A 13968-nucleotide genomic window follows, 5' to 3' on the forward strand; every position below is an offset into this window, starting at 1 on the left:
CACTAAGGGAAACAGGTGTCTCAAGAAGTGGTTCAGCCTACTACACAGTAACACTTATCCTTTGGGCAGCATCTTAACCACTCTGAGCAGTGGCATTTTCTTTTCTTTTCTTTTCTTTTCCTTTCTTTTCTTTTTTTTTTTTTTTTTTTTTTTTTTTTTTTTTTTGAGCAGTGGCATTTTTAAAATGGCAATATTTATACCTCCTTATAGTTGGTGTGGAGTTTTCACTTATATGTCTCACCCAAAGCAAATTATTATTTTTAATCCATTTGACAAACTGGTTCAAGTCTGGCCCAAGCTGCAAATCCAGGGAGTTTACCCTGAGGTTTTGAGATGAGCATCTTACCTATCCCACATCCATCAGCTTCCAACCTGGAGGGGCCAATGTGGTGGTGCAGCAAGGTTCAAGTCTCCACTCGCAGCACTGGCATCCCGTATGGGCACTGATTCATGTCCTGGTTGCCCTACTTCTGATCCTGCTCCCTACTACTGGGCTGGGAAAGTAGCAAAGGATGGTTCAAGACCTTGGGTTCTCTCAACCTGCATGGGAGACCCAGACCGTTTCTGGCTTTGAATTGGCTCAGCTCTGGCCATTGAGTTCTTCTGGGGAGTGAAAAAATAGATGAAGATTTCTCTCAATCTCTCTCTCTTTGTAAATCGGCCTTTTCAATAAAAATAAATCTTAAAAACATAAAAAAAAAAACCCTTTAAACAAATATCTAGAATCTCATCACTCTTCTGCTTAAAAGATCCCTCCTGAAGAGGAACATCCCCGATGCTTCAACAGGGGAGATGTGATCTCTGGGTTCTTGGCCAACCCACCTGTCTCTCTCTTCCCGTCTCTGTCCATATGATCCATGGTGACCATATCAGAAGACCCTGGGAAGTGATTTGGACTATACATTTATGGAATTTGGTCTCATCTGCTGTGAGGAAGTCATTCAATGATAATGCTGTGGTTCTGAAGTACTAAGTTTAGTTTTTTGCTATATTATTTGTGGAAATGTTTCCTGGATGATGTGTGTGTGTGTGTGTGTGTGTGTAAAGTTACTGTCCAGTGGTAGGCATTGCAGGCAGCAGATTAAGCCACTGCTTGTAACCCCTGCAACCCATAACTGGAGTGCCAGTTTTTGAGTCCCAGGTATTCTGCTTTCAATCCAATTTCTTGCTAATGCGTCTGGGAAGCGGCAGATGATGGCTTGAGTGTTTGAGTTCCTGCCACCCACAGGGGAAACCTGGATGGAGTTCAGGCCTCCTGGCTTCAGCCTGGCCCAGCCCTAAGCCACTTGGGGGAGTGAACCAGAAGAAGAAAGATCTCTCTCCTGTCACTCTGCCTTTCACATATTTTTTTAAATACCATTTCAATCATTTCAAGGTCACAGTTTAATTGGCATTAAGTGCATTCACATTGTTGTGAATCCATCTCTCAAACTTGTTCATCTTCCCAAATCAAAACTACCAGTGAAACACTGTCAAATATGCCCTGCCCCCAGTCCCTGGCAACCAGCAATCTACTTTCTCTCTTGATGAATTTGACTTCTTAAAGTACCTCACATAAGTGGAATCACACAGTATCTGTCTTTTTGTGTCTGGCTTATTTCTCTGAGCATATTGACTTCAAGGTTCAGCCACGCTACAGCACCTGTCTGAATTCCCTTCTATTCTTCAAGCTGAATGATATTCTATTGGAGGCAGGTACATTTTACTCATTTGTCAGTGGACTTGCATGTTGGTTCCACATCTTAGCTCTTGTGAGTGATGTGCTGCTAGACATCTATTTTTTTAAATATTTTTATTAATATTTTGCATTATGTGACAGTTTCATAGGCTCTGGGAATCCCCCCACCCCTACCCCTCCCCTCTCCCCTGGTTGATTCCTCCACCTTGATGCAGCATTACAGTTCAAATTCAATCAAGATTCTTTCCTTGCAAACATATACCAAGCATGGAGTCCAGCTACTTATTGTCCAGATGGGTTGAACAGTTTCTTGGGGAGACCATTTCTGGTCCAAAGTCAGAGCTGGTATAATATCATCACAGTCAATTAAGAGTCCCAATATAACATCAACAGCAATTTGCAATATTATGGAATTGACATGGTTTTGAGTAACCAGTATGTTAAAAAAAAAAAAAAAGTCCTAACCACAACCTATGATTAGCATATTGACATCTCAATTTTAGTTTATATACAGGACCGGACCGGCTGCTATATACCTTAAAATGGCTATAGGGTACCATTCAGCTGTCTCATGTCTATTTCATTTTAGTATTTAGCCATTTGTTGTGTTGAAGTATAATTTTGTTGATCTTGGCAGATTTGGGGATAATCTAGACTGGCTTGTAACTCTAACAAGATATTTGTCCACATTTAAGGCGCAGAACATTTTTTTTGGGGGGGGGGCGGGGTGTGCAGGAAAATCCTCAACACCATGGTGAGGAGTGACTAATCTTTGTGTCCCACCCAGCAAGGCATGAGCCAATCCACGCCAGCTCTTTCCTGTCAGATTTCAAGCTCTACTTTCTGTTGTTTGTCTATTTATTTTAGGTTTTTTTTTTTTTAGTTTGTATGATTGTTTGTTTGCTGTGAGGGGTTTTCAAAGCGATCCCGATGGTCACTGCGAGGGAGGGCGGGGGTCCAGAAGTGGAGCCAGGCTCGGACCAGAGAAAGCTCTCCTCCCTGGTCCCGAAGGACATTTATTGTTCTTCTGTGTCTGCGGACCGCTCAGGGCTTCTGGTTGTCTTTCCGATGACGTTGGTTTCTGTGCGGTAGTGTTTGGACTTCTTCCATCCCCTGGGGAAGCTCCGGTTGGGGGTGGGTGACCTCAGAGTACTCAGCCTCCGAGGGCATCCAATTCCCTGTGGCCTCCTTGGCAGTTGGGGTATAGTCCTTGTTGCTCGTCTTAATAGTTTGTGGTGAAGGTCTGGGAGTCTTCGTGGTTGGGATCCAAGCTTCCTCCTTACCACCTGCTCTACTCTGGAGTGCTCCCCCTGCTCCACGCACATGACCTCCTGTTAAGAGGTTGTCAGGATCGCACCCGATTCCCCCCTCATGCCTTGGTATAGTATAACGCGATATAATCTATAGTATAGTATAACGCGATATAATCTATAAAACAACAATTAATGTCAGAATATTTAAGATCTACATCGTAAAACTGTAAGGCCCTCAATACACTATGTTAACCGGTAATGGGGAGGGAGTGCAGGGAAATCTTTCAGGACCATAAAAAGAGTGAGGAAAAAGTACAATATACCCTATAAAGATCAAATCTGGTAATTCATAGACAACAGACTCAAAGCGACACTAAACAACAATAGACATCTATTTTTATTAGAAAGTCAGATTTACAGAGAGAAGGAGATACAGAAAGATCTTCCATCCACTGGTTCACTCCCCAAGTGGCTGTAATGACCAGAATTGAGCCAGTCAATCGAAAGCCAGGAGCCTGGAGCCTCTTTCAGGTCTCTCACATGGGTGCAGGGTCCCAAGGCTTTGGGCCATCCTCCACTGCTTTCCCAGGCCACAAGCAGGGAGCTGGTTGGAAAGTGGAACATCTGGACACAAACTTGTGTCCATATGGGATCCTGTCACATACAAGGCGAAGACTTTAGCCCCTAGGCTACTGTGCTGGGTCCTCTGCTTTCCGTTCTTTCTGGAGAGCAGTCAGAAGCAGAACAACCAGATCATACAACTCTACACCTAATTTTTCAGCAACTGCCATGCATGTGCTAAGGAAGCTCCACCACTTTACAACCCCGCCAAGAGTGCCCAGGGTCTCCCATTCCTTCACATCCTAAGTGACACTTGGGTTTCCTTTTAGCCATCTTCACTGCTGGGAAGCAGTATCTCATGGGGCCTCTGCATTTTCTGTGTGGATTTCCACAACAAATGCAATGTCATTTTACAGTGTGATCTCTGTCTTTTCTCAGGATTGAGCCTGCCCCTCAGCAAATGGACCCATAAGCAGCCTGACGTACTTCCTCACAGGGGCCAACAGGGAGCACTCTCATGAGACTGCCATAGTAGATGAACTTGACAGGTAGGGGAGTTCACTTTTCCAGGTCAAAGGAGGGTCCTGGGATCACTGACCTTCTCTGTGCCTCTCACAGAGTCCTCATCAAAGAGGACCACAGAGCCTAGGCCACAGCAGTAGACAACACAGAGGATGATTTCATGAATTACATATAGCAGCCTGGGCCTCTATTAGAGGACAGCTTAAATTCTAACAACCCAAACACCACCCACCTGCACTTCCAAGGTGCCCTCCTCCAAGCTTTCTCCCTTCCCCCACAATCTGGGGATGAGAGCTGCTCAATAGAGAACCAAAGAGAACTGGAGATCTCCAGGATCCTCCACTCAACTCAGGTAAAGCAACAGTGACATAATGAAGCATTACTGAAGACTGGTATCCAGACCAATGGGGGTGAAACTGGGAATGCCCAGCTGAGGGAGACACCACAGGGGATCTGAGGTGATCCACCTGGCAATGACAATAGAGAAGGCAAGGCATTCTAAAAGCAAGGTGAGCACAAGAATAGAACCCCACTCCCACACCCCTGGGCTGCTTTGGCCTGGCTTTGGCTGGGTTGCGTGCCTTGGTGGCCCTGGGCTGCCATAGCAACCAGGAAACAACCACCTCTCACAATGAAGAGGTTGGTGCTGTGGCACCGGATCTGTAGACACACGCGGCCCCGTAGCAGAGCAACCAGTGCCCAGAAACAACAAGGGCCCATGGGTGGGGAGCGAGGGGCCGCTCCAGAGTAGCCTCTGTGGGGCTCAGGGAGGCCAGGGATGTGGTTTCTGTTTTCTCTCCACAAAGATCCACACTGTCTAAGTTGTGAGGCTGGTTGTTTTTTAGAAATTGCTGTCAGGTGTGTATGTGTGTATGCGTGTGTGTCGGGGGACAGAAGGGGGGATGTCTTCCATAAAAAAGGCCCAGTGTTTGTGGTCTCCTCAAGCTTGCTGCTGAGTTGTGCAAACCTTGAGGTGTGACCAGTGTTCAGCTGTCAGGACCAAGATGAAGTATCCTTGACAAGGGGTGGTCGCAGGCGAAGCATGTTGCCACTCTCCCTCCTGAGCCGGGGACATGGGAAGTTGGTCCAGAACAAACAGAAGCTAGAAGTCTACTTGGAACCAGAGGTGAGTCTTACAGCCGACTAAAGGCATGCTTTGTGGGTGGGGGTGTGGGAATCATCTGTTTTTTTCCCACTTGGGGATCAGCCTATGTGTCTTGGTTTGTGCTGTTAGGGAGCAACAAGGCTCTCTCGTAGCTTTTCTGTCTTCTTTCATGAAATTGCTACCTACCTTCTTTCTTCCTCTGGTTGCTAACTTCTGTGGACCTCTGCTGGGACAGAAGGAGACTTCAGATTGTCTGGAATTGGGACGGTTTGGTTCAAGACCAGAATTCCCACCTGGGTTCTGGGCAAGCAAACGGCTGTTTGGCTTGCTGAAGTCGTGTTCTGTGGTTGAAATGCTGTGTGTGTTCGTGCCATTTCGATGGCTTCCTTGAACTTTCTGGAATTCAACCCACAGGACTCATATTTTATATAGGCCAAAGAAAATCTCCTTCTAGAAGATTTTAAAGAGGTGGCAAAATTACCTTGCTGTACTGGAATTTTATTTCTTTGACTCCTGCCAGGAATAAGAAATCCACTGGGGGTATTTTGCAAATTTGGGGGTCATACAGAGATTTCCATTGTCATGGTAGTTTGTAGTGATATTTGACCTTTTCTGTGTTAAAAGATACATAAAGTTTCAAAGGCGTTCTTTGGCCAATGGCATTTACTTACTTATAAGATATGTAGTTACTTTATAGGGTCCCAAATAGCCAAATTAGGTAATGTTACATAGCATGTGGAATGTATAGAAATTTTCCCTGTGTTCAGCTAAAGTCGTGGTGGGCTGGAATAGTTTCCCTCTATTTAAACTGCCAGCTAGTTCGGGTCTAATTTCAAAGTTATCAGCTGCCCTTGATAATTCTGATTACTTACTTGCATACCAGCACACTTTAACTGGCCTGTAACCGCACTCCACCCCAGCTGAGCCTCAGGCACGAATGGCTCTCCAGAAAGCTGTAACCAGCCAAATAGAACTGTGCCATGGGTTCTATGAATTTTGAGATGTGGAGACAAAAGTTAACTGCATGAGTAGAGCCGTTATGTTCCATCACACCTTGTGAACAACTCAGAGAAAACCAGGAGCTAAAAAAAAAAAAAAAAAAAAAGGCATCCAACACTTCGCACAAGCAGACTTTGCTCTGGCAGTCTCTGGAGGGGGCTCAGTCCAAGTGGTGTCTCCTCCTTACAGGATTACTTGAATTGGAAATCCCCAGAAGACTATGTCCTGGCCAGCAGACCTCAGGATGAGGACCATGCCAGCCAGCACTGCTGGAGCCTCTTTCTTCCTAAAACATTCAGCACTAGGAAGGGGGCCTTGATCCTCTATTCAGAAGGGTTGGCCCTGTCCGCATGGACACCCAACGTAAGGGGCAGAGGACTCACCCACCCCAAAGGCCCCAGGAAGAGGCCTGATCTTGAACTGCACACACTCCACGACCTCAAAGAGGCCATCCTGGCATATGGAAGAAAACAGGTAAGCAGAGCAGGGTCTCGGGTTTGGAGGAAGCATGGGCCTGTGTCTGCATATCCACTTGTGACTTGGGTACAACTTGTTAGACCTAGCCCTTTATTTCTTCCACAGGGTCCTTCTTTTGGCCATATATGCCACACACCCTTGTCACCAGGATTAAATGAGACAGTGAATGTCAAGGGGGCTCTGAAAAGCATCAAGCACTGGGTCATCACCACCTTGTGTTTTTCCTTCAGTCTCCAGACAGATTTAGGCCAGCAAACGTTTCCTCAGAACCCTGAAATCCTGCCTCCCAGCCACAAACATCACCATGCACCTCTGGTGGTCTTGGCTTTGTGGAGAGGAGGGAGACATCATTTTAAATATTTACCTCAAGATTGTCAATGTCTGCAAGATAAGCTAATGACTTTTCCCACTCTGAATTTAATGCAAAGGACAAACTCCTGTGTTCGTTTTTCCGACTCACGCTTCCTGTGCCTCATGAGATGGGAGTGATCCCTCCCACTGTCACTTAGTGTAACTGCTTGTTCTAGCTTCCCCAGAGGCCACAAAACCATCTAGGAAGATAGGTCACTCTAAATCTAGGTTAGAGATGGAAAGTCATTCCCTAGTTTGAAACTGTCTGCTGCCTATTCATTCTGCCCAGGATAAAGCCACAAGCTTCTGACCCCCAGCCGTTCATACACTGGCTTTCTCCTCCACATCTAGTCACATGTGCCACTGCTGCCAACACCACTTCAACCATGGACTCCTCCAGCTTTTTGCATGTGACTAGTTCATTCCCTGATATCCCACACCCTTTCCTGACCATCCTCTTTCATAACTTCATATGGTTGTCAAACTCTTGTTCACCCTTCAAAACACAGCTCAAACATCATCTCCTCATTGAAGCTTTCTGCATTTCCCAAGTTCCCTCCTCTGCGCCAGTTCCATGTTATCATGCATTCAGATTTAGTTCTTCACTCATGTTTTTCACAATGGAATAACATCACCTTCAGGGCAGGGAGCATGTCTAAATCATTGACAGAAAATAGTGGGTACACATGGATGTCTATAGAATAAATGAACTAATCCTACAGGATACCTCCAATGTTTCTTTATTTTTACAGACATTTTAAAATATTTATTTATTTTCCTTTTATTGGAAAAGCAAAAATGGAGATACAGATGGAGAGAGATCCACCATCTACTGGTCCACATCACAAATGCCTATAACAGCTAAGGCTAGACCAGGTTTAAGACAGGCAAACAGAACTCCACATGGATCTTTCATGTGGGTGTCAGGGACCCAAGTACGTGAATCACCATATTTTACCTTCTAGGGTGCACATTAGCAGGAAACCAGACTGAAAGTGGGGTAGACAGGACTACAACTAAAGGATTCCAATATGGGACGTTGGCATCACAAGCACTAATTTAAGCAATGGATCACACACTTGCTTCTCCGTGCTTCTTAGATTGTGTTCCAGTATGCTTATGGAGAAATTTATCATCTACTCTCACCCTAGGCAAAAGTTTCCATATTTCAAAATAGAGACACTTGAGACCACAACAAAATGCCTAGTTGTCTTTTGTCTTAAAAATCAAATATTCTTTTTTGTTTTTTAATTCAGGACCACTGCTGTGGCAAAGCACATTAAGATGCTGTCTGCGGTGCTAGCATCCCATATAGGTGCTGGCTCAAGTCCCAGCTGCTCCACTCTTGATCCAGGTTCCTACTAACATTTCCTAGGAAAGCAATGAAGATGGACTAAGTCCTTCGGGCCATCCAGAAGAATCTCCCGGCTCCTAGCTTCAGCCTGGCACAGCCCCTTCTGCTGTGCTCAAACGCCAGGGCTGGGCTAAACTGAAGCTAGATCTCCCAGGTGGTTGCAGGGGCCCAAGCACTTGCACTACCTTCCACTGCCTTTCTAGAAGCATAAATAGCTCTGGCTTGAAATAGGTTTGGTTGTTTGGTTGTTTGTTTGTTTGTTTGTTTGTTTGTTGTTTGCTCCTTCTGCAGAAGCAGGGGTGCTAAGTGACTTGCCCTAGGCCAAAATAGCTGGTAAATGCCAGGATTCAAACCTGGAACCTAGCATCCCTTGCATTTTACCTTATTGTTGCTGGACTTGAAGTGGTTCTAATGGCTTCAGATCACTCTGACTGATCTCAGTCTGTCAGCTCTCAGAGCCTTCCTGTGCTCGCTAGTGGGGCTAACCACAGCTACATACAATTCCACAAATCCGCGTGCCAACTACCTTGAGACTGAATTTATCAACGGGACCTATAGGGAGACTGGAGAAGGAAAAGGAGAAAACCAGAATGTTTCCCCTTCTTACTCCGCTGCAAGTGACAAGTGCATCCACCTCTCTTCTGAGGTCCAGGTCCCCACAGACAGACCCAGTATGTCCCCAGAATCTTCCCTCTGTCCTCAGGGGAGACTCCAGCTCCCCAGTGTTATAGATCTCAGTGTTGCTTCACCCTCTGGTGCCTGAATATGCCAATCCCCAGTGTAACCAATTCGCTGAATACCTTCCGTGTTTCAACATGTAGAGTGGTTTTTGTTTTCCTGCTGGACACTGACTGATAGGTAAGTTTACTTCCTGCTCAGTGTAGGAGTGTCTTCCACAACTCTCAGATACTTGTCTCAGTGCCTACAGGCTTTGGACAATAAGGATCTTACTTGTTTATAAAGTAGATGAGTCCATTTTTTAGAACAGCTTCATTTTTGGTTTGCTTTAGTTTCCATGAAAGTAAGTTCTTCTCTTCCCTTGGTTCCACCCATTAGATTATTAGCTCAAATTTATATAAAACAAATGCCATAGTCTAAGGGTATGGGGAGTGAAATGGCATCGAACCAGAAAGGAAATGTTTGTAACTGTAACAGTAACAGGATAGGCCTTTAAAACTAGGGGGGTATAGATTAAAAGAGAGGGACAGGAATTTAGTAACAGCAGTCAGGTCACTGTTTGGGACAGCTGCATCGAACAGTGGAATCCCTGGGTTGAAGTCCCTGCTCTATTTCCTATTCTAACTTCCTACTAATATGCTAATACACTGGATCTAGCCCACCTCTGGCTTTGCTGAGCATCTGGGGGCTGAATCAGCTGATGAAAGATTAATAGTCCGTCTCTCTCTCTCTCTCTTTCTGTCTTTCACTAAATAAATAAGCAGGCAAAGCAACTCAAAAGGAGTGGAAAGCATCAGGTAGTTTGTGAAGATGAAAATCACAGACTGGCAAAGAATTTTTAAAATCCTAACACTCAGAGCTGGGAGGGCAGTGGGGAAAGCCAAGATTCACAGATTAAAAGCACAAAATCACATGATGTTTCTGGAGGGCGGTTTGGCAAAATCCTAAGAAGGGCTGGTGCTCTTTGATTTAGCATTCAACTGCTGTGAGCTTGCCTTAGGAAACAGATTTATGCCCAGGAACATTCACTAGAGGATTATTTATTACTATGCAAAACACTGAAAACAATAAAGGTCCAACAATGGAACACCAATTAAATGAATTGCTCACATAATAGATTTTGGGTCAGGCAATAAAGTCATGTATTAGTCATAAGTAATGCAAGAAAATATACAGAATGTATTTTCTTAATCCAGTTACAAAAGAGTATTCATATAATGAAAATACCATTGTTCACTAGCAGTTTTTGAGCAGTTAATATATTTCTGCCACTTTTCTGGTGTTTACCAAATATAATTCATTTATATTTTCCCACAATCATGGGGAACATTTACTGTTAAAAGTCCCATTATAAACCTAAGGCAACTCGAACACAGATAGGTTGAGTAACTCACTTAAGATTACCCAGCCAAGTAGATCATTGCGTCAGAATTCAAGACTATATATCATAGAAAACATCACCTCTTAATACAATTTCAATTTTTAAAAAATTAAACATTTTACTAACGATACATACCTATATTTTAACTGTGGTTTAAACCATGGTGGTTGGGATTATAAATCATGTTTTTACTTACATATTTATTTGTTATCAAACATAAATTATTAAAGCCAAGGGATTTAATTTTTTTATTTACTTGAGAGGTAGAGAGAAAAAGGGGGGAGGAAGAAAAAGAGAGGCAGACCTCCCACACACTGATTCACTCTCCAATTGCCCACAAGGGACCAGGAACTAAGTACAGGTCTCCCACATGGATGGCAGAGACCCAAGTACTTAATCCATCATCTGCCTCCTCCCAAGGAGTGCCTTAGCAGGAAGTTGGAATTGGGAGTGGAGCTGAGACTCAAACCCATCCATTCCATTATGGGGTGTGGGCCTCCCAAGTGGCAGCTCAACCACTCCATACCTTGTTCACCTAAGCTATGGGATTTTAAAAATAAAATAAAATCACACCTCTTTGAAGAAGATAGAGTGAACGGTAAAAACATGAGGAAGGAAAACAGAATAACAAACAGTATGAAATGGAGCCTACCAAAAAACAACACCATCTGTTTCTCAAAGCCAATATTTCTTTGTCCCAAAAGCATAGTGCAAGTGTTAAAAAGTTCCCTAGTGAAACTATGGAGGGAGGAAGGGAAATATATCATGGAAAATAATAGTTAAAAATAATAATTCTTAAAAGTCCTCTTACCCACAGTAAAAAACTAACAAACAAAAAGGCCAAAATGGGAAGGAGAAGCCAGAAAGCCAAAGCAGAGGAGGGCCAACCAACATGGTAGTGCTGCTCTGGCTGGATGGTGAAGCAGGAAGCAGGAATCATGCTGAACTCAGGCCTGGGTCCGACCTGGGAGAGCACAGGCTGCCACAAAGAGAGGCAAGTCAGTGTTCCCCACGTCCCACAGCACCTCCAGACACCTGTGTGGACCTGGCAGCATGTGTCTGGCCACTCTTAAACTCACTTCTTCTTAATGAGCAGATACATGTCGAGTTTAGAGATCAGATGTCAGACTTGTCAGACTTCTAGACAGATAGGTTGATGGTTGTGGGTCAATTTTTTAGGGAAAAAGGAACTCTTTTTCAACACTGTCAAAGTTATTATCCTTCTTGTTGAGGCCCTTAGTTCACTCACCTTCCCATTAGTGAGAAGTCAAATGGCTATAAAACCTGGATAGTCATCCTATGGGTTCTTTTCTAAGGGAGAGTCACAGTCATACTCTTAAAGTATAGCAGAAAGATAATGTGTTTCTCAATCAGAAACACCAAATAATGTTCACATTGTTACAGTATTTATTACTCTCATATTTTTGTTTTTAAAACTAATTGTTTATTTGAAAGAGACAAGAGAGAGAGGGAGATAGAGAGGTTGATCTTCCACTAGCTCAGTCCAAAATGCCTACAACAGCTGGGGCTCAGCCCAGCCAAAACCAGAAGCTAAGATCTTCATTATCTACTGCTTCCCAAGCACATTAGCAGGAGGCTGGATCAGAACAGAAGGCTGATTCCCTCTAGACACTCTGATGTGGATGCTGGCATGCCTAGCAAGAGCTTAACCAGCTGCCTCATAATGCCAACCCCTGTTGATCTTAGAATTTCATAAATATAGTAGTAGTTCCTAAATGTCTTTCTTAATCCACTTGATGCTACTGCAACTGAATACCACAGTTTGAGGTAATTTTTAAAGGACAGACATTTGTTTAGCTCACAGTTTCAGAGACTGGGGAGTCCAGGGTCGTGGCACGGCATCTGCTAAGCATCTGGCAAGGCCTTCTTGCTGGATCATAACACAGTGGAGGGTGTCACACAGCAAAGCAAAGGAAGTATATCACCTCAGGTCTCTGTTTTTCTTCCTGTAAAGGCATGAAAGTCATCATGGGATTCCTATCCCCATGACCTCATCTAACCCTAATGGCCCCCCAAAGACTCTATCTACAAATGTCGTTAACATATGAATTTGGGAATTGAGTTTCCAACACATGAACTTGTGAGGCACACATTCAAACCATAAGTTCAACATTGATAAAATACTACATTAAAAATACTTTGTTTTAAAATTCAACTAATAAGGCATGCCACTTCTCTATTCTGTTGAAGAAGAAACAGGGTTTAGGTAACTATAGTGGATATCAACCCAGGTTGTATTGCTACTGCCATCGTCATTATAAACTAGGCCACATTTAAGAACTGCGTTAGCTTGTTTCATAGAATAGTTCCCCACTCATTCTGCACTGTCTAATTTCTCCCCACATCTTAATACTAAACACATTTACCCTTTTGGTTGATGTTTTGAGCCAAGATCCTCAAGTTATTATTTTATCAAAAAATATTATCAGAAGTATAAAGTATATCTTTTGAATCTAGCTCATTTTTCCAACCTAAATATAGATTCACCACACAAAATAGAAAATACAGAAATGTATGAAAAACAACAAATTAACAAATTATCAATTATGTTTACAAAGATTAGGAGGAATAAGTTTCTTTGAAAGTATTTCTCAAATTGCCCCCTATTCAGCAGTGTTCCTAAGACATGAGAAATGCTATGGCAACCATTAACCAAGGGTTAAGTAGGTGCCAAGGTAGCAAAGAGGAGAAAGAGTGACTCCATCAGGTCAAAGGCAATGTCACTAATTGCTAATGCTGGTAAATGCCAGGCATTTCTGTGCACCTCATGCAGTCTGCATGGGCCTATGAGCTAGGTGCAGGCACTACCTCCACTCTATAGCACAAACTGGGGCCTGACAAGAACTCATTTGCCCCAAGTGCACACACAGGCAGTGCAGCAGGAATTAGAATGCAGGCAAATGACTCCCAAGTTCCATGCTCAACCCCTAGGGGGTATGGTTGTGAAGACCCTAAATGCCTTAGAGAATAAAAAAGTATTTCTCCACTCCCAGTAACACATGTTTTTTTTTTTTTTATATTTATTTATTTTTATTGGAAAGGCGGATATACAGAGAGGAGGAGAGACAGAGAGGAAGATCTTCTGTCCGATGGTTCACTCCCTTAGCGGCCTCAACAGCCAGAGCTGAGCCAATCCGAAGCCAGGAGCCAGGAACTTCCTCCAGGTCTCCCACGCAGGTGTAGGGTCCCAAGGCTTTGGGCTGACCTCGACTGCTTTCCCAGGCCACAAGCAGGGAGCTGGATGGGAAGTGGAGCTGCTGGGATTAGAACCGGTGCCCATATGGGATCCTGGTGTGTGCAAGGTGAGAACCTTAACCACTACACTATTGCGCCGGGCCCAGTAACACATGTTTTTACAAAGTGGACTAGGGTCTTCCAACGTATCTCTTAAAGACTTTACAATTCTAAAAAAAGCAAATCAGGTTTTCATTAAGATCAATCTGGGTTATGGCAGCATTTGCATGGTAAGCTGTATATATGATCCGGCAGGCTTGATTTTGAAGGCTTTGTGTTCTTTATCTATTGGTTTCCTGGTATAACTAACAGATAATAATTTCAATAATGGCTAACATATATGTAGAATTTTCC

General features: G+C 43.7%; 1 protein-coding gene across 1 annotated transcript in view; it reads left to right on the forward strand.

Annotated features, from left to right (window-relative positions):
• The first annotated feature begins 4963 nt into the window (after window positions 1–4963).
• Window positions 4964–13968, forward strand: part of KIAA2012 (KIAA2012 ortholog) — a 123160-nt gene continuing 114155 nt past the window's right edge. The window contains exons 1-2 of the mRNA XM_058664287.1: window positions 4964–5140; window positions 6308–6592. Of these exons, the coding sequence (XP_058520270.1) occupies window positions 5057–5140; window positions 6308–6592 (369 nt within the window). The 5' untranslated portion in view covers window positions 4964–5056. The remainder of the gene's footprint in view (window positions 5141–6307; window positions 6593–13968) is intronic.

Source organism: Ochotona princeps, chromosome 5 (genome assembly GCF_030435755.1).
Source record: "Ochotona princeps isolate mOchPri1 chromosome 5, mOchPri1.hap1, whole genome shotgun sequence".
Lineage (NCBI taxonomy): Eukaryota > Metazoa > Chordata > Mammalia > Lagomorpha > Ochotonidae > Ochotona > Ochotona princeps.